This window comes from Apium graveolens, unplaced genomic scaffold, assembly GCF_009905375.1.
Source record: "Apium graveolens cultivar Ventura unplaced genomic scaffold, ASM990537v1 ctg6331, whole genome shotgun sequence".
NCBI classification, from domain to species: domain Eukaryota; kingdom Viridiplantae; phylum Streptophyta; class Magnoliopsida; order Apiales; family Apiaceae; genus Apium; species Apium graveolens.
The window spans coordinates 47,452-73,573 of record NW_027419385.1 but is presented as its reverse complement, the minus strand read 5'-3'; the positions used below and the strand labels follow the sequence as shown (position 1 = coordinate 73,573).

Here is a 26,122-nt window from a genome sequence, read left to right as displayed (position 1 = left end):
CACAAAGCAATATTCCATTTTTCAATGATGAAAGCTATGATTTTTGGAGCATCCAGCTGAAAACATTGTTCATCTCTCATGATTTATGGATTTAGTAGAAGATAACTACGAAGCTGGTGTTACGCAGGAAGAGATAGCATCCTGGTCAGTGGCTAGGCATGATGAATTCAAAAATAAAAAGAAAAAAGATGCAAGAGCTTTGCACTGTATTCAATAAGGAGTTAGCAAAGCAATCTTTCCCCGTATTATGGGAGCAAAAACATCAAAAGAATCATGGGATCTTTTGCAAAATCAGTTTTCAAGGTTACGAAGCACTAATTTCAGTAAAATTCTAAGTATTCTGGAATTCTTCTCTAAGGTGTCAACAATCATTAATCAGATTCGAAGTTATGGAGATACCTTGGATGATAAAAAAAGTTGTCCATAAAATTTTAAGAAGCCTGCCAGCAAAATTTGAGCATGTGGTTGCAGCAATTGAAATTTCTAAGGACTTGTCTAAATTAACGGTGGATGAACTCATGTGTGCTCTTGAAGCTAACGAGGAAAGAATTCGTAGATTCTCAAATCAGCCCCTGGAACAAGGTTTTCAAGCAAAAATCAATATAAGAAACAAAAATGATGCTGCACATCAGGAGAACGAGACACGAAGAAACTACAACAGGAACAAAAATTATAGAAAAGGTAATCAGAATTTCCGAGGAAGAGGAGGAAGAAGAAATTTTAATGAAAGAACCAACTTCAACAATTCCAAATGTATCATTTGCTAGCGATCAAATCATGAGTCGAAAAATTGCAAATTCCGATGCAAAAGGTGCAAAGTTTCTAACCATTCTCAGAGAGACTACTGGTTCCAAAACAGAACTCAAGGAAATGCAAATTTTTCAGAGGAGAGTAAAGAGCCACAAAAGGAGTGGTATATTGATAGCGCTTGTAGCAATCACATGACGGGCAAAAAGGAGCTTTTCTCAAAACTTGATAAAAGATATAAATCTAAAGTAAAGATCGGAGATGGGAAAATGTTGAAAATTGAAGGCAAAGGGATCATTACCTTTTATTCTAAAGAAGATAAGTCTTCAAACATTACTGATGTTCATTATGTTCCTGAATTAACTCAAAATCTATTGAGTATTGGACAATTGATGCAAAGAGGTTTTTCCATAATTTTTGATGAAGATCATTGTGTTACTTTCGATAAGAAAAAGAAATTCTCAGTGGCAAGAGTTAGAATTATTCCAAACAAAACTTTTCATTTAATAATGCCACTGGAAGGTGGCGTTGCTTTAAAAGTTGTGAAGAACGATGATACTTTTTCTTGGCATCTAAGGTATGGGCATCTTAACTTTAATGGACTGAAATTATTAAAAGAGAAAAATATGGTCATAGGTCTGCCTTCCATCTCAAAAAACAGTGAAGTTTGTGAAGGTTGTTTATATGGGAAAATGCACAGATTGCCTTTTCCCGAAACTGCTTGTAGAGCAAGGGCTCCGGTGGAACTAGTTCACTCAGATATATGCGAATCAATGACTCCATCCATCAATGGCAGCAAATACATTCTCCTATTCGTGGATGGCTACACAAGAATGATGTGGGTATATTTCTTGAAGCAAATATATGAGGCATTTAACTCTGTTATCCAGTTCAAGGTGCTGGTAGAAAATCCAAGTAAATTTAAAATAAAAACTCTCAGAACTGATCGCGGTGGAGAGTATATATCTCAACTTTTTCTTAGTTATTGTAAAGAAAAAGGCATAAGGAGGCAGCTAACGATAAGATATAGTCCTCAGTAAAACGGCGTCGCAGAATGGAAGAATCGAACAATTGTGGAAATGGCCAGAAGCATGTTTAAAGAAAAAGGATTGTCAAATATTTTCTGGGCAGATTAATACAGCTATCTACCTTCTGAATATCTCTCCAACAAAGGCAGTGTTTAATAAATCACCTTACGAAGCTTGGCATAGGCAGAAACCAGAAGTACATCAACTCAAAGTATTTGGATGCATCGACTATTCTCATAATCCTGCACAACATAGAGAGAAATTTGATGAGAAAGGTGAGAAACTACTTTTTCTTGGCTATAGTGAAGAATTAAAGGCTATCGTCTTTTTAATCCTGCCACCAAGAAATTTGTGATCTCCAAAGATGTAATTTTTGATGAAAAGAAACAATGGAACTTTCAAAATAATACATCTGAATCATAACTTCAGAATGTGCCAACAATTTCTCCAGAAACTTTGGAAGTTGTTGTCACACCAGAAGAATGATCAAGATTCACAATTGAAGATACCACATATACAGAAGTACTCAGACATCGTTCAATTCAAGATATTTATGATTCTTATAATGTGGTATTCTTTACATGTGAACTAAACAAAATTTAAGGATGCTGCAAAAGAAGGAACATCGAGAAAAGCAATGGATGATGAGATTACAACAATAGAGAAGAATCATACATGGAGACTTGTTGATCCTCCTGAAAATAAAGATGTCATAGGACTGAAGTGGGTCTATAAGACAAAATATAATAAAGATGGAACAGTCCAAAAGCACAAAGCAAGATTAGTATCTAAGGGGTACTTCTCAGCAACCAGAAATTGATTTTACTGAAACTTTTGCTCCAGTAGTACGCATGGAGACAATAAGATATGTACGTGCTATTTGTTATATCAAGTATTTCTACGACATGACGACTAGAAGTTGCATGCGACGGGGGTGGACGAATACGTAAGACATGATCATTCAGGTGTCGACATGGACAGCTGCAAGAAGAGAGCCAAAGACGTGTAGAAGGATTCAATAACAAACCTGAAAAATAGGAGAAAAGCATCAAAAAAGTGGAGAAGAACGTGGAAGATGGTAAGAGAGATGGGAGGAGAAAAAATAGCTAACAAAAGGATAGAGGGCAATTCAAATAAAAAAGTGAGACAACGGCAGGAAGATTAGAGGGGGATAAATAGTAGAAAATACATAGACTAGAGCAAGTCTTCTAGTATAACACAAAAATACACTACTTCTTACATTGTAATTCAGCTACGTGATTTTGATATAGTGGATCTCTTTTAGGCTGGGCTACAAATCCCACCTGCGGTTTTGATCCTTTACGGGATTTTCTGCCTCACCAAATCGTGGTGTTTTTTACTTGCTATTTTCATTACTTTATAATCCTAGTTCTTTCATTAAAAACTTATAAATATATTATTAGCATTAACACACATAAATTTGGTAAAAATAATTGGCGCCGTCTGTGGAAAATTGCTAAGGATTTCTACACACCTACATCATGTCCACCAGCGAACCAACACGAAACCAGACAAACACAGAAGGTAACGCTTCCAACAACGAGGAGATGGCTGCAATGTTGAAAAAGCTACAGTCAGAGATGGACAAATGCAGTCGATTTTGATGGAAAGAGCCACACACCAAACTGGCTATTGGAAAGGTACTTAGTTGGTTTCAATGTCAACAAAGGTTTCTACTGAACAACATGTGCAAGAATTAAGTACAAAGGTAAATAATCGTGAGAGTGAATTAGAAGCGCAGTTTAACAAGAATGTAGAACATGACTTGGATTATGGAAAAACCGGAAGAAGCGAACTTCAAAAAAAAACTAATCCACAACTAAGTTCAAATGTAATAAAAAACAATATGTAGTCACTAATAATACTTGTAATTAAAAGAAAAAGAGAAACAATAGGTCATAAATAAAAGTTTTTAATAAAAAAGGGACAAAAACAATATAAATGAATTTTATAATCTTTTGAGCATATTTTGTGATTATAATATAATAGGTAATTAAGGTTGGAGGCCTTGGAAAAATCATTTTAGAGGAGAACTTAGAAATCATATAATCATTAATTACAATATAACTTATGATGTTATTAATTTTGTATTAATTTTTCTTCTATATCATTGAGAAACCATGTCCAAAATGTCTATATCTCCCTTGTGTACTTTCTAAATACCTGTTTATATTAATTTCATCTATATTAACTTACGACCAAATATGTCATATTGGATGAGTCTGAGTCGGAAATGACTTTTCGATCTATGATAATGGTCATTACCGATCAAAAAGGTAATAAATAACTTTTTCATTTTCTTGAGTATTGGCCCCACGCATTTACATGGCAGCAACGTGAATGTTTAATAAATCACCTTACGAAGCTTGGCATGGGCAGAAACCAGAGGTACATCAACTCAAAGTATTTGGATGCATCGCCTATTCTCATATTCCTGCACAACATAGAGAGAAATTTGATGAGAAAGGTGAGAAACTGCTTTTTCTTGGCTATAGTGAAGAATAAAAGGCTATGGTGTTTTTAATCCTGCCATCAAGAAATTTGTGATCTCCAAAGATGTAATTTTTGATGAAAAGAAATAATGGAACTTTCAAAATAATACATCTGAATCATCACTTCAGAATGTGCCAACAATTTCTCCAGAAACTTTCGAAGATGTTGTCACACCAGAAGAAGGATCAAGATTCACAATTGAAGATACCACATATACAGAAGTACTCAGACATCGTTCAATTCAAGATATTTATGATTCTTATAATATGGTATTCTTTACATGTGAACCAAAAAAATTTAAGGATGCTGCAAAAGAAGGAACATCGAGAAAAGCAATGGATGATGAGATTACAACAATAGAGAAGAGTCATACATGGAGACTTGTTGATCCTCCTGAAAATAAAGATGTCATAGGACTGAAGTGGGTCTATAAGACAAAATATAATAAAGATGGAACAGTCCAAAAGCACAAAGCAAAATTAGTATCTAAGGGGTACTTCTCAGCAACCAGAAATTGATTTTACTGTAACTTTTGCTCCAGTAGTACGCATGGAGACAATAAGATATGTACTTGCTATTTGTTATATCAAGTATTTCTACGACATGACGACTAGAAGTTGCATGTGAAGGGGGTGGACGAATACGTAAGACATGATCATTCAGGTGTCGACATGGACAGCTGCAAGAAGAGAGCCAAAGACGAGTAGAAGGATTCAATAACAAACCTGAAAAATAGGAGAAAAGCATCAAAAAAGTGGAGAAGAACGTGGAAGATGGTAAGAGAGATGGGAGGAGAAAAAATAGCTAACAAAAGGATAGAGGGCAATTCAAATAAAAAAGTGAGACAACGGCAGGAAGATTAGAGGGGGATAAATAGTAGAAAATACATAGACTAGAGCAAGTCTTCTAGTAGAACACAAAAATACGCTACTTCTTACATTGTAATTCAGCTACGTGATTTTGATATTGTGGATCTCTTTTAGGCTGGGCTACAAATCCCACCTGCGGTTTTGATCCTTTACGGGATTTTCCGCCTCACCAAATCGTGGTGTTTTTTACTTGCTATTTTCATTACGTTATAATCCTAGTTCTTTCATTAAAAACTTATAAATATATTATTAGCATTAACACACATAAATTTGGTAAAAACAATTGGCGCCGTCTGTGGAAAATTGCTAAGGATTTCTACACACCTACATCATGTCCACTAGCGAACCACCACGAAACCTGACAAACACAGAAGGTAACGCTTCCAACAACGAGGAGATGGTTGCAATGTTGAAAAAGCTACGAGATGGACAAATGCAGTCGATTTTGATGGAAAGAGCCACACACCAAACTGGCTATTGGAAAGGTACTTAGTTGGTTTCGATGTCAACTAAGGTTTCTACTGAACAACATGTGCAAGAATTAAGTACAAAGGTAAATAATCGTGAGAGTGAATTAGAAGCGCAGTTTAACAAGAATGTAGAACATGACTTGGATGATGGAAAAACTGGAAGAAGCGAACTTCAAAAAAAAAACTAATCCACAACTAAGTTCAAATGTAATAAAAAACAATATGTAGTCACTAATAATACTTGTAATTAGAAGAAAAAGAGAAACAATAGGTCATAAATAAATACTTTTAATAAAAAAGGGACAAAAACAATATAAATGAATTTTATAATCTTTTGAGCATATTTTGTGATTATAATATAATAGGTAATTAAGGTTGGAGGCCATCGAAAAATCATTTTAGAGGAGAACTTAGAAATCATATAATCATTAATTAGAATATAACTTATGATGTTATTAATTTTGTAATAAGTTTTCTTTTATATCATTGAGAAACCATGTCCAAAATGTCTATATCTCACTTGTGTACTTTCTAAATACCTGTTTGTATTAATTTTATCTATATTAACTTACGACCAAATATGTCAGATTGGATGAGTCTGAGTCGGAAATGACTTTTCTATGTATGATAATGGTCATTACCGATCAAAAAGGTAATAAATAACTTTTTCATTTTCTTGAGTATTGGCCCCACCCATTTATATGGTAGCAACGTGAATGTTTAATAAAGTTTGATAACCGATCAAGTTTTTGGTTACTTTTAAATCTACAATTCACCTTTGCTTCGTCCCAGTTTTTCCTACTTGGCATCTATGTGCCACATGTCACGCTTGACTAGGATGTCACGGTGGTCCTCTCAACTTTGGTTTGTTGGTCTTGTTCATGTTTATACACAAACAAACAAATATTTTCATCAATTATATCCGATCACAATGTAACCGACCAACTTCATAAGAAATATTGTTGAAAATAGTCATGAATAGTCTATTTTGATCATTTTTGTATTACACCATTTTATTTTTTGGAAAAACATTAATATATTATTTGAAATTATATAATATAATATATTTGCACTAAGATATTTTTTTATAAATTACATAATGTGGTTGAAAAAAAATTGTTGTATTTAGTACCAATTCTTTACTCCTATAAATTGTTTAACTTAATTAATTTAGAAATACATATTTCATAAAAAATAAGTAAATTAGTTTTAAAAGTTCAAATTTGAATGATTCATGTAGAACTTTTAAATATTACTCTCTCGCTCCCTTTGAAATATATACAAATGGTTTGGTATTAAGAGATAGTGTAATTTTGAAGAAAAAAAGTAAGAAAATTGAGTAAAGTGATGGTACTCATCAATATTATATATATATAGGGGGCTACTCTAATACAAATCTCCTTATAATGAAAACTAAAAACTAAAATAATTTTTTTGTTAAATCACGTCAAAACATGGCACATATGGAGAAAAATACAGTGAAGTCGGATTTCAAGTGAAGTCGGATTTCAAAAAAAACTTATCGATTAACGGGAAAAAATAAATAAAAAACGGAGGGGAAAAACTGGAATTATGTGTAGCAGGGAGCATATATATGGTGTGTACTACATCTAGGGGGTCCTTGGATTAGATTGATCTAAGGGCTGAGATTAGTTTCTAATTTTTATTTTAATTTTAGTTTCTATTTGATTATTTGTATATATATATATAACTAGTGAGTAGTTAATTTCTATATAATAAAATTTTACAATTTTGAGTCACTTTGAAAATGTATAGAATTGAGACAGAGAGAGTGGGAAATATGCATCCATTACAAAATTTAAAAATTTATCATTTGTAATTGTGTTTTTGGATTATTAAATAAAATAATAAATTTAATAAATATTTTATTTTTATATTTATCATACAACTATAAAAAACAAACAAAAAAGTTATTTCTTTGTTTTTAAACCTTACAAAGAATATGAACTAAAAAAAAATAGAGAAATAGAAAAATTACTTGATTGAAGAATATTAAGTAAAGAAATTTCTAAGAAATTTCCTACAAATTTCTAACGTTTTATATATCACCCCTATATAAACTTAAGGGTGTTGCACATACTCCATAATCCCTAATTCCTTGATGGCCGCCCCAATCTTACCATATTCCAGAACTTCAAAATTTAGTATATGACCAACCAATTGAGCTGCAAAGATGGTGAGGAGAGCGGATCAGGGGAAGACATCAGGGTCTTTGTGCTAAAGGTACAACTAATTTCTAATAAATAAGATTTTGATTTGCTTTGTATTATAGGTTGGCACTTTTAATCCTTAAATTTTTTCATATGTGTAGCTTTATCAGGGATTGTTCATTATACATCAAAGATCTGGGGAGGTATACATACTAATTTTCTTTTTGATTCTTTTATATTGATTTTTATTTATTTTTATTAAAATAGTGTAATGTTTTGCACAGGAGGTGATAGGAAAGGTCACCCTATCACAGTTGCGGCTAAAGGGAGTTCTGCATAATCTTGCCCCAAAACTCGAAAAAGTGCTGCAGCCATCACAGTTGACCCCACTGTAGCAGCACAATACATCCGTCTGTTTTGCCCCTTCCCATAAACCATGTCTCGTATTAGGTCATCTGATTCGAATGAGGGTGTCATCTGATTGTCCAAGGAGGTCGTAGTCATCCTCTTTGTCACTGTCCTTGTTGTACTAATTTTTTTATTATCTATTATCTTTTAAATTCAAGCAATGTAATCGTAGTAACCCGTTTGGAAATAATAGATAAATTAGTATCATGTTAATTATTATTAATCAAATATTGTTAAATTTGTGAGGATCTATATGCGGATATCTTAAATTGATAATATTAGTTATCTCTTGTATACATTACTCAAAACTACAACAAATTATTTCATTTACTTTTATATAAATTATATAGCCATAACATCTTTTTATTGATTATTAACTATAAATTAAATTTTTAAAATTGAAATAAGTAACAATTACTTTATATAGAAAAAAGTTTTAAATAATATCTATCCAACATTCCTATCAAGCAAAGTCTATATAATATGTAATATATCAATTGTATAATAATTTCAAACTAATTTTACTTTACTTATAAGTATTGTTTTGTATGTGTTTAAAAGCCTAGCACGTGTGGAGATAAATTAAAAATAAATTTAGTTGGCCAACAATCATCCAAAACAAAAATAAACTCCAAAGAACCCAAAGTTTAATATATAAAATAAATTGCTAATCCACAATTAAAATCAAATGTAAACAAAAACAATATGTAATCACAAAGAAATGCTTTTAATGAAAAGAAAATGAGAAAAAAAAATGATAAGTAGTGCACTAATCACATCTAATTATGTAAAAAAAGATTAGAAAAATAAAATTATTAATATTATATAGGGATAAAAAAATATAAATGAATTTGAGAATCTCTTGATCACATTTTCAATTATAAAATAATAGGTAATTAAGGTTGTAGGCCATGCGAAAATCCTTTCGCACGAGAGTATAAAAATCATATAATCATTAATTACCTTATAATTCTTCTATGTCATTGTGAAATAATGATGAAAATGCCTATGTCTATAGCATTCTCGGCAAACTCTACACTTTCTTCGAACCACCCCTTTTCTTGATTGACCAATTTATTTATTTAGTTTTTTTTCAAATTTATAGCAGATTTCATTAATAACATGAAAAAAATTCAATCGGTACAAACCCCCAATTCATCATGCAACCAGGTTGAAAAACAAATAGACGAACTAAATAATTAGCCTCTTTGTTTCCGGATTGGTTAACTGACTGAATACAAATATTCTGAAAATTAAAAATAAAGATAATGGTTTCTCGAGCGATCCAGCCTGCATCTCCACCGAAAATAGTAGTTTCATAATTGCCCTCACATTAATTCCATGGATAGTACAATGTTCAGAGGACTCAATTGCAAAAACTGAGAGGGCCCTCGTGTTATGAACAAAAATATTTTGTGAGAGGTGAGCACATGCACTTTTCACTACTGTATCAAAAGCACCCCACCTATCTACCTGCCGGACACCATCTATAAATAATAACTCAATTAAACGAAACGAAAAAGAAGCAAATTTTTGAACAGAATCCAATATTTATTGAAAGAAAGTTAAAAACAAATGATAAAAATGTTGTATGGATGAAGAGAGAGGATGAAGATCGAGATGAAGATGGGTAGAAAGGGTGAAGAAGGAGGTGTGATGATTAGGGTTAAAGGAAGATGGGGCGGCCGACTCTCATCGAGAGAGAGGGAGAATTGATTGACCAATTTTTTAATACTCTTTTTGACATATAATTCTAAACACTCTTTAGCCTTTTCGGGTTTTTGCATCTTCAAATGCCTTAATTAATAAAAAGAACTTAGGTGTGTGTAATGTACATAATTATAAAAATAAAAATAACATACAACAAACTTCTTGGTAACTTCTTCAGCCCATTTCGAATTTTGTGCAAGAATGGCAATACACGTGTATGCCCAACTGCCCATTTTGAACGAATAGTCGCATTCAATATCTTCACTGTTGTATCATTTTGTATACTATAAAATTAATTTTAATGTAGTCAGTCATAAACACAAAAGCTTCATAATCTATGAGCTAATCGTATTCATATTTTTCACATACATTTTGAAGTTGAATGAGATTTATACGATAAACATATATAAATAATTACTGTCCCACTTGGAATTTGATGCGGCATGGTGTTTTTGGTTTCTTTTCCCTAAACTTGCGATCGGAATGTGATCTAGGTCATTTTCATGCCCGGGTCTCTATATTGGGCTTACAAGTGTTTTTGGTAATCTTACGGGTGTTCTGATTGCGTGGAGCAGGTAGATTAGGTGTTCGTAAAATAGCACAAGTTCTTCGACTAAGTCCACGACCATGTCCCATGTCTCTGATTAGCATTTTCCCTGCATACTACAAAGTAATTAGAAAATATTTCCAAGTAGTTAGATATCATTCATGCAAGATACTAAATATAACAAAAAAACATAATTTCCAAGTCAGATAAATCGTCAAAATAATGAAAAACTAATAAAACAAGATCAAAAGCATTGATAAAATTCTACATACTCTCATTTCATATGATTAAACATAGAAATCTTAATTAGTATTCGTAAATACAACTCATAGAGAACTAACAATATTAAACCCATATCAAATAAAGACGCAAATAAACCCCCCCTCTAGCTCTTACGCAAACATAGGTATACATAATCGAAACTTGATGTACATGACACAAAATAACAATACAACTTACTAATTGTATAATTTACATATTTTATTGATATTAAATTAATTTTCTACATCATTATTTCAAAATGAAAGCATTTGTCATCACAAAAGACAACATAGAAAATGAACAATAACAACTATTGAAGCTCAAAAAACTCAAGCGTTTGAAGAACATATAACAGTGAGATTTAACTCTTACCAAGTTCATAAAAAATTTATAAAATATAGATGAAAAACATATTCGGTTATTAGTTTACTATAGAGAGCCACGTTTATTCTCTCCTTCTCCATCATAGTTATACATATATATGTATAAACATGAATACACCGTACACATAAAAAAAATCATATGAACAACACAATTGAAACAAATTAAGACAACCACATTCATTCTCTCTATATATCACACTCATACCTATAAATATATATATATATATATATATATATATAAATGTATATATATGTATAAAGAGGAACAAAAGATATACATATAAAGAACACACAAAATAAATTAAATAAGTTAGCAAATATAGGTAATTAGGATAACGCATTAATGTTATATATAGTCTATATGTGGTCTTATCTCTTTCAAATTAGTTGTTGATTAAATGTAATCCAACTAATAAATTTACAGTTTTAGGACTATATTTTTTCAAATCTAACCTAAATAATTTTTCTAATTTATTTACCCAAAACTAAATGATTATTTAAAGAATACTTATATAGTAATTATTGAACTTTTGTAAAATGGTTTAGAGTTTCATGCAATAAGGGAAAATATAATGGGTTCGTATTAGTTTTCATTCTAGGAAAATAACGACATCATATTTACTATATACACCCTTTTTATCATCTATGCAACTCATGACCGATAATTAATTATTTAATAATGAATAGGAAAGTAGTGTGTTGGTTCAATTAAATGGCGGGTCATTGTTGTACTTCTAAGCATTGCATGTTTATTTATACGCATTTGTATACTTATTTCTTATTTAATTATTAACATATTTAAATTTTGTATAAATTAGTTGTACTTTCTATATATTTACATGTTTACTTAGATGTACTTATATACTTATTTCCTATTTTACTAACCTACTTTAATATTACACATTAATAAAATATTAATCAGATATTCATATTTATGATTAAACGAACACAAAACTAGTATATTCTCATTATTGGTTTTCTTGAGCTTTCTAGGACTTACTTACAGTTTCTCATGTTAGCTTTAATGTTGATATATCATAGAAATCCTTTAGAAAATTACTCCATTCACCACTTGATTAATAAAAAAGAGAGTCTTCTTAACTGTTAGTGGATTTTCTTTCAAAGTCTTAGTTATTACGGTATGATAACATGTATGGTTCTTTGTATCCATATTCCATAATCTTTCAAAAATCTTGAGATTCTTACAATACCGAAATCGATTTTCTTGTTTGTCTCCCTGCCGACGCACATTAGCAACTTAAATTTTTTATTAGCTCTAATCTCATTAATAATAATGGCTCTCGCGCATAAAAATCAATCTGATTACAATTATTTCCCGTCATACCAGAAAATTTTGATCGCAAAATATTTTTGTGAAAGTCATCTCTAAATCACAAAATCTATAATACCACTTTCTAAGAATTTAAATGTATAATAAATTGTTGGAGATTACGGGAAAGAGTTTTTTTCTGAGTAATTCCATACAACTTACTCACACAAAACATATACATAAAACTTGCAACTGCAATGAAATAATTTGATCATTTTCTATGAATACAAAACTTAGAAGATTGTCATATTTATGCGGCTAGGTCTACATGGAATTTACAAGAATATTCACACATAAGTTAATATGTAATTGAATAAGTACATGATTTAATCACATATAGAAATGCAAAATTATGAACTCGAAGACTATTCTATTTTCATAAAAAAGCAAATTAAAGTGTAGCTTAGCTTGTTTTAAAACAACATACATTTATAATCTTTTAGTTAGCAAGGAGAGATTCTTTATATATTTTGCATACGAGATAAACACATTAATTCACTACAAGAAAACTGTCAATAGACATCATAGATTAGACATTGGTCACCCGTGTCACCGATGTTAAAAATATTTTTAACATCACCACTTTTAAAAGCGATGTCTTTAGCTTTTTAACATCCTACAGCTTTAAACCGATATCTAAAAAATTATTAAAATAATTCGAAAAAATATCCCGCTTATTACCAAATTCTTCCCCGCCTTAGGTAAAAAAAAATTGGATGAAATTTTCCGCATTGAATTTTTTGGCTCTCCTAAATTCAATCGATTTTGGTCAAATTTATTATTTGGAAATGGCATGAAATTTCCTATAACTTTTAAAACTTTTGGGGCAAAAGTTGGTGGAAATTCCCCTCTATTTTTAAATTTATATTTCTACACAAATCCGTTTGTATGTATCTAATTTGGCCACATTCAATTGTATTTAGTATATTCAGAATTTTTAATAATTTATTTAAACTATTTAAATGTTAGTGAATATTTTAAAAAATATGTATACACACAATAATAACATTCATCCCAACTACAAGTTTATATGGTATAAAAATATATGTGATGAAAGAACTTTTATTTAAATTTTATGATACTTCCGTGAAATTTAAATATATTTTATAAAAAAAAGTTTAAAAAATTATGAAAGAATTATCGCGTTTCAAGTCGACGGACTACATTCACTGTATTTTTTGACAATATATTAGTGAGCTAATAATTAACTTGTTTTTGAATCTCTACATTAGAGTAGGTAGTATGATTACATGGGGTTATAAATTTAAATTTTAGGGTATCGATTAGGGTTTTAGTTTTTAATTTATATCTCATTTATTTTGAGTAATCTATTACGGATGTGATTATTCGAATTATTTTACAAATTCGAATTTAGGGGTTGAGATTCTTACCATAGAGTGTTCCTACTATTTAGAATATATAATATTAGACCATCCAACCACATGGATGTTAAAATGGTTACAAGAAAATGTTATATGCAAATTTTAACAATTTTTAATCATTAGACCTCGATTATTTTAACAAATAAGGTATCACTAACTTAACTAAATATTTCACCACACAATCTTTTTCATGGAATTTATGCTCAAATTGACCAACTTCATGATTTTAAATTTTTTATTAAAATTACAAGTTGTTAATATAATTTATTATATTTTTAATATTATAATATTTGTAAGAAAAAAGATAATTAATTACAATTTTAATTTCCTAGAAATTATAAGAAAGCATAAGAAAAATATTAATCGACACTCCTAAATTCGACCGGTTACAGTTGAATTTAGTGCCACTTCAATAGTCCCCTTGCATTAGATCTAACACACCAAATTTAACCCCTAAAACACTCATCCAACGGTTGAATTTACATTTAATAAAACCAAATTATAAGTAAAAAAAAAATGATTAAATAAAATTTTTAACCCGAAGCCCTCCTTTCACTCACGTAACCCACCCCTTCTCTTTTTCTCTCTCCCCCTCTATTTCTATTTGTGTCCCTCCCACCATCTTACTCTCCCTCCTGAAGGTAATAATTCGGTAGAGAGCTAGGTAGATAATTTTTTAAAAATTTCCATTTTCTTGATTTTAATTCGAATTAGACTTTTTACTTTAGGTTGTTTATTGATGTGTTTTGAAGTTACGAATCGATAGATCATTGAACATGAGCGTGTAGATAATTTTTTCATGATTTATGATTGACTGTGTTGCTCCATTTACATGCTTGATATGTGGTGGGGAAATTGTTTATATTAAGGTTTTTTTAGTTTGGTGAATTTTTTGTTAATGTTGTTTTTTTCTTTACAGACGTTCAATTGATTTTGGCCGGAATCGGTTAAATGCAAGTTATTTGTAAGTTTGGATATGAATATGAGATTGTTGGGTCAATTTTGAGTGTATTAAGTTGAAAAATTGGACTGAAAACTGAGCTTTTTTGGAGAAATTAAAGCTGCTGGAATATGACTGGACCTGGGTAAACTCACCGGAATCTGGAAATTTTCCAATTTCCAGCGAGAGATTTGTCTCTTAAAACTGGTGTTTGTTAATTCAACCGAAGGTGGTGGAATTTAGATTCGCATCTTTGACCATATACGGTCAATTTAATTTTAGGCAGACATTTTAAATTTATTCAAAATATTTAATACTTTGGGCAGGATTTTCAATTTTTTGGTGAAAAGTCAAATTCGACTACCTTGGTCAAATTTGGCCAGTTGAATTTAAGCGGTTTTTTTTAAATGGTCAAAATTAGCTGGTCCAATTTACTTTAAAAATGACCGACTTAGTAAACATTCCTCCCGTATTATGACCGATCCAGAAACTAAAAGATACCACCGTGTCCTGACATATTTAGGTAAATGCGAGGACTTTTGGCCGGTCGTATTTACCTGTTTTTCTTATATTGATAGCTCATCTAAATATGAGGGGTTTGTTAAAATGACGTAATATATAAGTTGATCCACATGTTAAATGACTTAATCAAGAGAAAGATGGGATCTAATAAATTCGACATCATAAACTTTGAAATTCTTGAAGAATTGCCCTCACCGATTTTCCAATTTTCAAATAGTTCTTGGCTAAATGATATTATACTTCATTTAGATGTCTCTCAACTTTGTTTCTTTCATTTTGTACTTAGTGGCGCAACAAACCATATGGTTTCTCTAACCCTCTCAGTTATCTACCTCTCTTTCACCTTTTTCAGTTGATGGAAGTGCTTTGGGCGTGGATCCTATCACGTTTTGCCTTTCCAATTAAAATTCAAATAAATTCTCTTGTGTAATAAAGAAATATTTAATCTCATTACATCCTTTATTTCACAAATTCCATATATTGGCATATTAGTTCTTGTATGTTCTTGCAATGACTTGGTTTGCCAAATGTTCATGGTTGTGGTGGTTAATATGTTAAGAGACACCAACACCAAAGGTAAGTCTCATCAGGAGAAAATTAAGGGTTGAGGTATTGTTTCGACCACTTCAAATTGTTTTCATCTTATATCCTTTTCATTTATGAAGGAATAATATGTGCAAAGTTTATATGTTTTTTTAATATTTTTTGTTTAAATAAAAGTATTGTTGCTTGATTGTCAGGTTTATTAATTATATCATTCACAAGGATTTAATTAAGTAATTATTTTTAAAATTTTATCTTCTTACTTCTTTTCATATTTATCGGGTTTTTAAAATATTTTTTATTTTTGTTAAAGTATTGTTCCTTGATTAGGTTATAACCGTTCCAGTCATAAGGTAGTACTAATAGCTGATAACGCTTTAAGAGGACATAAGAGAAACTGCAATAGATTAGTTATTCATTCTCTTAATTTTTGTAACTTAAATTTTAGGGAATGAGTGTACTAGTACAACGGATTAAGCATCATCTCTCCCAAGACTTTGAAGAAGGAAGACTGTGCATTATGGGTGTTAAATTATTAATATTATCAAAACAATTCCATTACTGTTGCAACTATTCTGAATTTTCAGATGTTGCCAGTAGCAGTGAACCATTTGACCTGTGTGAACAACATTATGGAAATTCCTTTAACCTCCCAAGCCAATTTAACCAGCAGCATAATTCAGAGCACAAGTTTAATAATGTCGGAGGAGCGAGGATCACTATTGCAGGTGTCTTGAGGATGAATGAGAATAAGCTCCTGATTAGCATATCCAGACGACTGGGGCACATGGCTCCACGGGCCCACATGATGAATTGAAGAGGTGAAGTTCCAAAGGTTTATCAGATGCGAATTCAGGAGCAGTTCTCTAGGCTCATCAGATGAGTAATCCAAAAGCATGAGAATCTCTTAGGTTATTAGATTTTTAAACCAAAAATGAGAACTTTATAAGGTACATTACAAAAGGACAAGTGCAAGAGGATAATTGGAATTTAAATCGAAAAGGAGAAGGTCTAGCTGTCTGTCTCTCACATGATAAATACAAAGAGAGAAGTTTTGCAATGAATAGACACAAAGAACAGAAGCAAAACCTGTAATTAAATATCAAACATGTATAAGTATCCCACAAAAAAGCAAGCCGAGCAAGATATCACAAAAAATGGCACCAAAGTATCTTTATCTTCCAACAAGGTCGGCGATTGGCAAAGCGCTTGGTTGGAAATCTAAGAATTTTCGGTTGCATTGCATATGCACATATTCCTGACAAGAAAAGAAAAAAGCTAGATGAGATTAGATGAGATTGTCAAGAAGTGTATCTTTACCGCGGTTTTTATCCTTTCCAGGATTTTCCGCGTCACCAAATCCTGGTGTTATTTACTTGCTATTTTCATTACGTTATAATCCTAGTTCTTTCATTAAAAACTTATAAATATATTTTTAGCATTAACACAAATAAATTTGGTAAAAACAATTGGCGCCGTCTGTGGAAAATTGCTAAGGATTTCTACACACCTACATCATGTCCACCAGTGAACCACCACGAAACTCGAAAAACACACAAGACAACGCTTCCAACAATGAGGAGATGGCTGCAACGTTGAAAAAGCTACAGTCAGAGATGGACAAATGCAGTCGATTTTGATGGAAAGAGCCACACACCAAACTGGCTAGTGGAAAGGTACTTAGTTGGTTTCGATGTCAACTAAGGTTTCTACTAAACAATATGTGCAAGAATTAGGTACAAAGGTAAATAATCGTGAGAGTAAATTAGAAGCGCAGTTTAACAAGAATGCAGAACATGACTTGGATGATGAAAAAACGGAAGAAGCGAACTTCAAAAAAAAAACTAATCCACAACTATGTTCAAATGTAATAAAAAACAATATGTAGTCAGTAATAATACTTGTAATTAAAACAAAAAGAGAAACAATGGGTTATAAGTAAATGCTTTTAATAAAAAAGGGCCAAAAAGAATATAAATGAATTATATAATCTTTTGAGCATATTTTGTGATTATAATATAATAGGTAATTAAGGTTGGAGGCCATGGAAAAATCATTTTAGAGGAGAACTTAGAAATCATATAATCATTAATTAGAATATAACTTATGATGTCTATATCATATAATCATGTACACTCAGCATATATTGAACACAACACATCGGGCAATATTATATACATATATTAACTAAAGATACTACAACTGGAATAGATAATACAAGTTAATGATCACAATCAATTATAAAATAATAAGTTCCTATAACAAAATAAAAACTATCTACTTAGTAAAAAAGAAAAAAAACAACTTACAGGAAACTAAACATTCCAGGGATATTGAGATTAAATTTACCATTTCTTGTTATCAAGAACTGTTCATCAACAGGCAAGTATGACTTCGTCTTGCTTGGTTCACCAGATTTCCTGCCAATCAATTAAAGTATTCAGCACATTATGTTAATATCCAGTTGGCCATGATATAAGTCTCTAGTTCAGTATCGAAATATTACACATATTGTTTCTAATGTTAGGCATCCGTCCTTGACCTGATTCGTCTAAACTGTCATCAGCCAGTGAATACAGCACTTGTGTGAGATAGGAAGACTAGATGCTAGTCAGTGTTGAGTTTGATTCATGGAAAAGAACTCTTGATTTAATGCTCAGTATGTCGCTAAGTTGTGAGCCTATTTTAATTATTGAGGTAGGATCCACGTAGAGAATCAATTTATAAGCGGCATAGTGCTCAGTGCATACATTCTGTTCAAGACAAACTCAATAATTCTAATGTGAAAGTATATTATCTATACTGCATATCTATGTTGTTGCGATTTAGCCATAATAAGGAAATGGTATACTGTATATATACTGTCACCTGGTTGACTACGAAAGTAACCATTTTGGTCTAGTTCGGTCTCTGTGAGTGTGTAATATAACAGGGGAAATGGTAAATCTTTCAAGTGATCACCAGAGGATAGATCAAAACAGAATCACAGGTTCCTGCATCGAATATAGTTTACTATTTTACTTCTTTTAACCCAGAAAGCACTACAAGTCTACAACTTTATAGCTGATATATACCTTGATCAGATTTCTGATTCTGAACAGGTTTGCTTATAGGCTCAGCAATATCCCTTTTTATTTTCACCTTGCATGTAAGAAGAGCATCTATAGTCTGTATTCCATCTTCTACACAGCTATCAACAAACAAAAAACCAAAAGCATAAACTTTCAAGAAATGCAATGCATGAATCCAATATTATGCTAGAAAAGATAAACGTCACCAACCTTAGAGCTGACACTGCTCTTGGAACGCCACAGTACTCTTTGAAACTGTGGAGTACCTTAGATTGTGACAAGTAAAGACCTGCGTCAAGGCCTGGTACATAAAGCATAACAACTTTGCGAATCAGGGGTTTGTTCTGCATATCGGAAGACAACTCAGCATTACACACCCCAAAAATATTGAATATGATATGCAAGTGCCAATCTGGAAAAAAAAATCCTTCTTAAACAAAGAAATGGTAATATTGAACTATATTAGGTGATTTGTTATTTATTGATATTTTCCCACAAGACTGTTCTTCACAATTCAAATTATTTTGTATTCTCTAAGCAACACAAACAAAAACAAATAAATACAAATCTACCAGATAAATCACTACAAGAAAATCAGTAGCTAATTACAGTACAATTTACAAAATCCACCCAAATATATATACAAAGAGAGGGAAAGAGAGGGGGAAGGAGAGAGGGAGAGAGAGATATATGAGCATAGAGAGAGGGGAGAGAGATATCACTACAAGAAAAATGCAATCAGACAACGGTTGAAAGACAACGGTTAAAAAAAATACCGTTGTCCTAAAAAATACAACAACGGTGAAATGATTTTGAAAAAAAAAACAGTTGTGTGAGCTTAAGGACAGACAATAGTTATCTATTAGTTCAAAAACTGTTGTCTTTGTTATGCCCTCCCATGGAATCAGACAACAGTGTGCAAACTAAAAGGTTGTCTTAGAATACTAAGACAACACGCTAGAACTGTTGTTAAATAACAACCATTTATCAGATTAAGACGATGGTTTTGCTGCTTATGTTGTGTAATTTGGACAAGTGCTTATTCTTACCCTTGTCTCATTAAAAATCAAACAACTGTGTGTTTATACCATTGTTAAAAGGAAAGGCCACAGATAATGGTGTTTTAAAGGATTATATTTATAAGATTTACACGACGGATTTATAACGCGTTGTCTAAACACCACACTTTAAAAGATACTTTTAGAGGTTGTTTTGAATTATTTATTTTTCATTCTCCCTCCTATTTTAATTTAATCTCCCACAAAATTTTAACAACTCAGCAGTTTACTTTTTTCATCTATCAACTAATAGACAACGGTTTGAGATGTAAAAAACTTGTTAGAAACTTAAACACACAATGGTTTGGTTCTTCATGCATGTTGTCTAAACTCTAGGTAGATGATGGTTTAATAGATTATCTATAAACTGTTGTCTCTGAGTAATGTTAAAATGAAAAAAATGAGTTGTATATATATTAAATCCCCAGAAAATTAATCCAAAAGTAGCCAACCAATGACTACCTAACAAAATATCATCCAACCAATATAGACTAGCAAAAAACCCTCAATCAAGTTGGCAAATCAGAATATTTCCTCAAGTCAACAACTAGTTTCAATTGGATAATTCACAAACCAAATTACTTATTAAGATGTTATGTAAGCTTACTTATCACACCAAACAAATAATTACTTATTGCAGAATTTCACTCGTCAAAGCAAGTTCACTTATGGAATTGTGATGGAAGAGATAACAACACGAGATGAAAGTAGTAATATATGTCCAGCTGAGCAAAGGGTGTTGCCAAGTGGAGGCGTAAGTGCTGATGGACCTCCGACAACCCTCAGTGGCACTGGCATTGACCGAATGGCATTCTTACAGGCTAATATAACAAGAGACAACACAAAGTTTGTCAATGGAGCAATTGTGGGTGAAAGAAATGTATTCCAGGTAAGCAAATTGATAAAAGTTCATAAATAAGTAAAATATCAAGAGTATTTCTTGAAGAAACTTGATGAGTTGATGTTAGATGATTACTGAGTATTTTCTTCCTCGCTGTGTCTTTCTAATACCCGTGTTCTTGACTTTTTCTGCAGCTAGAGCAGGGTCTTTTCATTGGCAGTAAGTTCCCGTTTTTTAATCGTCACCAGTTGACTTGGACCAAATTCCTCCAGCTGAAGACAGTGGAAGAAGGTGCTGGTAACCCTCCACCCCCAGTAACAAGTTGTTGGCAGAGAAGAAGCAGGGTATCATATATGAACACCTTATTCGATCAGAATTCCAACCAAAACCTTGACAAGCGACCAACATTTTTAATTAGGCATGTCCATAAAACCAATAATGCAATCAAACAGGCTTTTCCACGAAAATGGGCAAAAACGGGAAACAATGAAATCCGGATCAATAATCACATTGGTCACTGAAAGAAAAATAAAAAAACTGAACATGGTTACAAATTTAAGATTAACAGGGTTTATGGCCCATCAACACTACTGTCCAATAATTAGATGACACTGAATCCAACATATAAATGCCAGACAGTCCAAACAATCAAGAAAAAAGGGAGCGATAAATTAGAAAATGACAAATTCCAGTATGATAAATCATTTATAAAAATTAAAAAAACTGCTAACTTCATATATATTAAAACAGTAATCGTAATTGACACTGATTAATTAAAATTATCAAATTTTGGCAAATAATAATTCGAGAAATAAAAAAAGATTTACGAATAAATAAATTATAGAAGGCAGAGAGGTAACTCATGCTGGGGTAATTTTCTAGACAATTTAACTTAAAAGAAGGTAATTTTTACCATCATGGGAGTTGAATCCATTCATCTTCGTCCCGCATATAACTAGCTTTTTCCTCATCAAGTTCGTCAACATTGGGAAACATTGGCAAGTGCAGCTCATTCTCAAGTTCTATTTCTACTGATCCATCATTTTCATCGTCACATTGTTCATAACAGTTCTTTTCCGGTAATTTCAACACGACATACCAATGTTTTTCAAGAGGATCATCAATGTAACAAACCTGCTTAACATGTTTCCCTAGCACGAACGGATCATTTACAAAACCTAATTTGTTCAAATTAACAATTGTATATCCCAAGTCATCTACCTTAACCCCCTGGTTCATATCTACCCAATTACAATGAAATATTGGGACTCTAAATTTGTTATAGTCCAACTCCCATATACTTGTTATAACTCCATAGTAGGTCTGTGAAGTATGTTCAATATTCTTCTCCTTACCCTGTACAAGCATTGTATCTGCAACGACACAGACACCACTACACTGAACTTGTCGAGTGTCATCACGCTCCTTGGTGCTAAACGTAACACCATTGATTCTATATCCGCTAAATGTAGGGACATTCTTGTTGGGCCCTTCAGCAATCCACCTTATCTCCTCAGGTATGTTGTTATGGTCATCCAACAATTCTGATTGAATCTATTTAAAACAAATTGATAAATATTAATTATGGTGTTTGCTTAAATAAACAAATAACAAATACATTTACCAGGAAAAAATATAAACTAGGCCTATTTATGATGTTTTTATTCAAATAACAATTATACCTTTTTCCTGAACCATTTATGAAATTCTGCATTTTGCTTGTTTTTAAGCCAGACTTCATCATTTTCATGTTGTTGGTATCTTGTCATCAAAGATGCCATATGCTCGCTGCGAGAAAAATCACTTTCTTTAGTATATTAATCAAAGTGCATAAAATAATGAAATAACACACACTTAAATATCACTAACTTACTCAAAATATGGTCTAATGTTAGTTGTATTTTGGAGAAAACACAAATGTGCTAGATGCAAGTCCTCATCGCTCGGCTTTATCAATGTCGCACCAGATAGAGGTCTTGCATTCTGCTCATACTTTGCATTTTGAGACACTCCTACGGTAGATTTTTCAAAATTCACCAAACACTCCACCGCCTCTTCGGCAACGTATGCCTCAGCAATACACCCTTCGGGATGAGCCGGGTTCCGTACATATCCTTTAAACGCTTTTAGATATCTCTCGAAGGGATACATCCAACGAAGGAATATTGGCCCACAAAGTTTAACCTCTCGCACGAGATGAACTGAGAGATGGATCATCACATCAAAGAACGAAGGGGGAAAGTGCTTTTCAAGCTGGCACAATGTTTCCACTAACTCACTCTGCATTTTTTCCAACTTGTCTACATTGATCACTTTACTGCAAATTGCCTTGAAGAAAAGGCAAAACCTAATAATTGTGCACCTGACTTGTTTTTGTAATACTGATCGAATTGAGATTGGAAGCAAATGATGCAATATCGTGTGACAATCATGAGATTTCATTCCAACAAGCCGAAGATTTTCCATGTTTACAAGATTCTTAATATTTGAACAAAATCCATCTGCCAACTTCATTTTAAGAAATGATGAGCAAACTATTTTTTTTTCTGCATGCGTTAAGTTCCATGATGCCAACGGTACCTTTTCTTTCTTTCCAGGAGTCTTAGGTCTCAGCTCCGTTCTTATTCCCATTTCAGCCATATCAAGACGAACAGATTCCCTATCTTTTGTCTTCCCCGGAATATTTAGTAAAGTTCCAACAAGGGCTTCGCATATATTTTTCTCGATGTGCATCACATCGAGAACATGCCTAACTGGCAAAAATTCCCAATACTCAAGTTGGAAGAATATTGAAACCTTTTTCCAAACAGGTCTAGGTTCACCTTTCTTCCATCGTGGTTGCCGTTGTTTCTTTCCAAATACATGGGCCCTTAAATGCTGTACTCTTTGAAAAACCTCTTCTCCGGTTAATGGAACAGGGGCGACCCCCTTCTCCACAGTGTTATCAAAAGCTGATTTCTGCCTTCTATAAGGATGATTATGGGGCAACCATCTTCGATGCCTCATAATCACCGTCTTACGGTAATTAACCAACCTAGTAGCTTTCGTTTCATCAATACAAATAGTACACGCATTATACCCTTTAATAACATTTCCTGACAAGTTCCCTAAGGCAGGATAATCACTTATTGTCCATAATAAAATGCCCCTACGCATGAAAGACTCTTTCTTATAAGTGTCGTACATTTGTTTCCCATGCCACAACTCTTGCAGATCTTCTATTAGTGGTTGAAGGAACACGTCGATATCATTTCCAGGCTCAGTCGGTCCAGATATTAACAAGCAGAGCATAATATACCTTCCCTTCATACAAAGCCATGGAGGAAGGTTATAAATTGATAGCAAAACAGGCCAGCTTGAGTAATCAGTACGGTTTCCATGAAAAGGATTGAAACCATCGGAAGATAAAGCTAATCGAAGGTTCCTAGTCTCTGATGCAAAATCAGGCCATTTTTGGTCGACATCCTTCCATGTTATTGAATCAGCCGGATGCCTCATTTTACCATCCTTTTGTCGCTCGGTGTCATGCCACGTCATGTCTTTTGCAATGTGAGGTGTATTGAATAAATTTCGTAATCTTGGTATCAGCGGGAAATACCATAGAACTTTAGCAGGGACCCCTTCAAGTTCATCTCCTTTTTTGTTCAATTTCCATCTAGAGGCCTTACATACGCGACAAGTAGTTTGTTCTTCATCTAAATCGCCACGGTATAAGAGACAATTATTCGGACATGCGTGTATCTTTTCATACCCCATTCCTAATGCACATAAGGTTTTTTTTGCTTCATTGAAGGAAGAAGGGATGTTGTTGCCTTCTGGAAGTAAAGAGCCAAGTAATAACAGAATATCACTGAAGCATGAATCAGACATACCATGCTTCACTTTCAAGTTGTATAACTGGACCAGAGCTTTCATCTTAGTGTACCTCCCACATCCAGGATAAAGAGGTTGATGTTCACCTTTAACATGGTTAATGAAATCAGAAGTGTCGGTTTCGTCAGAACTTTCATCAGAAGACATATCATCGTCGTCGTCCTCGTCATGTTCACCCATTCTTGAGGTGCCTTGATTGATAGATTCCGAAGTGTCGGTTTCATTAGAACTTTCTACAGAATTATTCTCCCCGTGCCATATCCAACGTGTATAAGTTTGATCAATACCATTTTGAAAAAGATGATTTTTAACTATCTGCGCTCTCCATGATTTACTATGTGCGCAGTTTACACATGGACAACTGATTTTTTCTGCATTATAACCATTCTCAAATGCAAATATTAACAAATCTTCCACTCCTTTTTTGAACTCTTTCGTTCTTCTATCCGCTTTTAACCATGACCTATCCATCTTTTAAAAGTCTGAATAGAACCTCAAATTCAGACTAAATTATGAAATCTTTAAATTTCCCCAAAATCTTTATAACTGAACCCTAATTGAAGTAAAAAAGGCATCAAAATGAATTCAAAACAGAGGACTTATATAACCCAAATGCATAAATTAAAGTACTTACCTGTCCTTATAGCTTCTTAAAAATGAATTGTGAAGTCTTTATATTTCCCCCAAATCAATATGAACCCTAGTTCAGAATCACAAAAGAATGAATTCATCAAAATGAATTCAAAAGAGAGTACATATAAACCCGACTTCATAAAAGACTGTACTTACCTGTTCAAGTGTGAAAATAAATTTAAAACCCGAGATCTTGATGTCTTGGAATCTTGATGTGACATGGATTTGATATCTAGATTTGAGGACTTGAGGGTATGAGCACGATTTTGAGCATAGATTTGAGAGTATTAGCACGAATTTGAGCATAGATTTGAGAGTATTATGGATTTGAGAGCACATGGACATGGATGAACGTCCTAACTACCAAGTAAATAAATGTGTTCTTGTTCCGACAGATACATATGTCTGAACAAATATATGTCTGTAATAAGAATATCGAATTTATATTACACGAAAAATTGTGAAGATGTTCTTTAATAGATATTAGTGTAGTTTGAATCGTTTAGAATGTCTTTATTATCATTTTCAATTTCAATATTTTTTATATTATTAGTGTTAAACGATCGGTAAATAAATCATCTAATTATCTTTAGTTTGTTATTTGTTTTTACAACTTGATCGTATCGACAATTGGGAGTTCCGAACTATATATTGTTTTACATAATAGTGTTTTTGAAAAACTATTGCCCAACACTAGATTAAATAGTTGTTTATAAACTGTTACATATAACTCACTAGCGATAAGTTCGACTTTTTGGAGTTGATATCCCATGTTTATCGATATTTTCTAAATTTGTAAATATTTTCGACGATCCAATTAT

The 26,122-nt window shown here is 32.4% G+C and overlaps 2 protein-coding genes across 2 annotated transcripts; one reads left to right on the top strand and one right to left on the bottom strand.

Annotated features, from left to right (window-relative positions):
* The first annotated feature begins 389 nt into the window (after positions 1 to 389).
* Positions 390 to 4,807, top strand: LOC141703204 (uncharacterized). The gene is made up of 5 exons (XM_074506786.1): positions 390 to 681; positions 886 to 1,649; positions 2,380 to 2,570; positions 4,176 to 4,263; positions 4,418 to 4,807. Exons 1-5 carry the CDS (start codon positions 390 to 392, stop codon positions 4,805 to 4,807), a joined length of 1,725 nt encoding a protein of 574 aa, XP_074362887.1.
* Positions 4,808 to 22,664: 17,857 nt separating this feature from the next.
* LOC141703203 (uncharacterized) lies at positions 22,665 to 25,139 on the bottom strand. The gene has a single exon (XM_074506785.1). It carries the CDS (start codon positions 25,137 to 25,139, stop codon positions 22,665 to 22,667), a length of 2,475 nt encoding a protein of 824 aa, XP_074362886.1.
* Positions 25,140 to 26,122: the final 983 nt, after the last annotated feature.

Excerpts from the sequence above, each read along its gene's own strand:
- LOC141703204 (XM_074506786.1), top strand. The coding sequence starts at position 390 with ATGGAGATACCTTGGATGATAAAAAAAGTTGTCCATAAAATTTTAAGA. Across the intron at positions 682-885 it reads GAACAAAAATTATAGAAAAG|AGGAGAGTAAAGAGCCACAA; the intron begins GTAATCAGAATT and ends CAAATTTTTCAG. Across the intron at positions 2,571-4,175 it reads GCAAGATTAGTATCTAAGGG|AAACCAGAGGTACATCAACT; the intron begins GTACTTCTCAGC and ends TGGCATGGGCAG.
- LOC141703203 (XM_074506785.1), bottom strand. The coding sequence starts at position 25,139 with ATGGATAGGTCATGGTTAAAAGCGGATAGAAGAACGAAAGAGTTCAAA.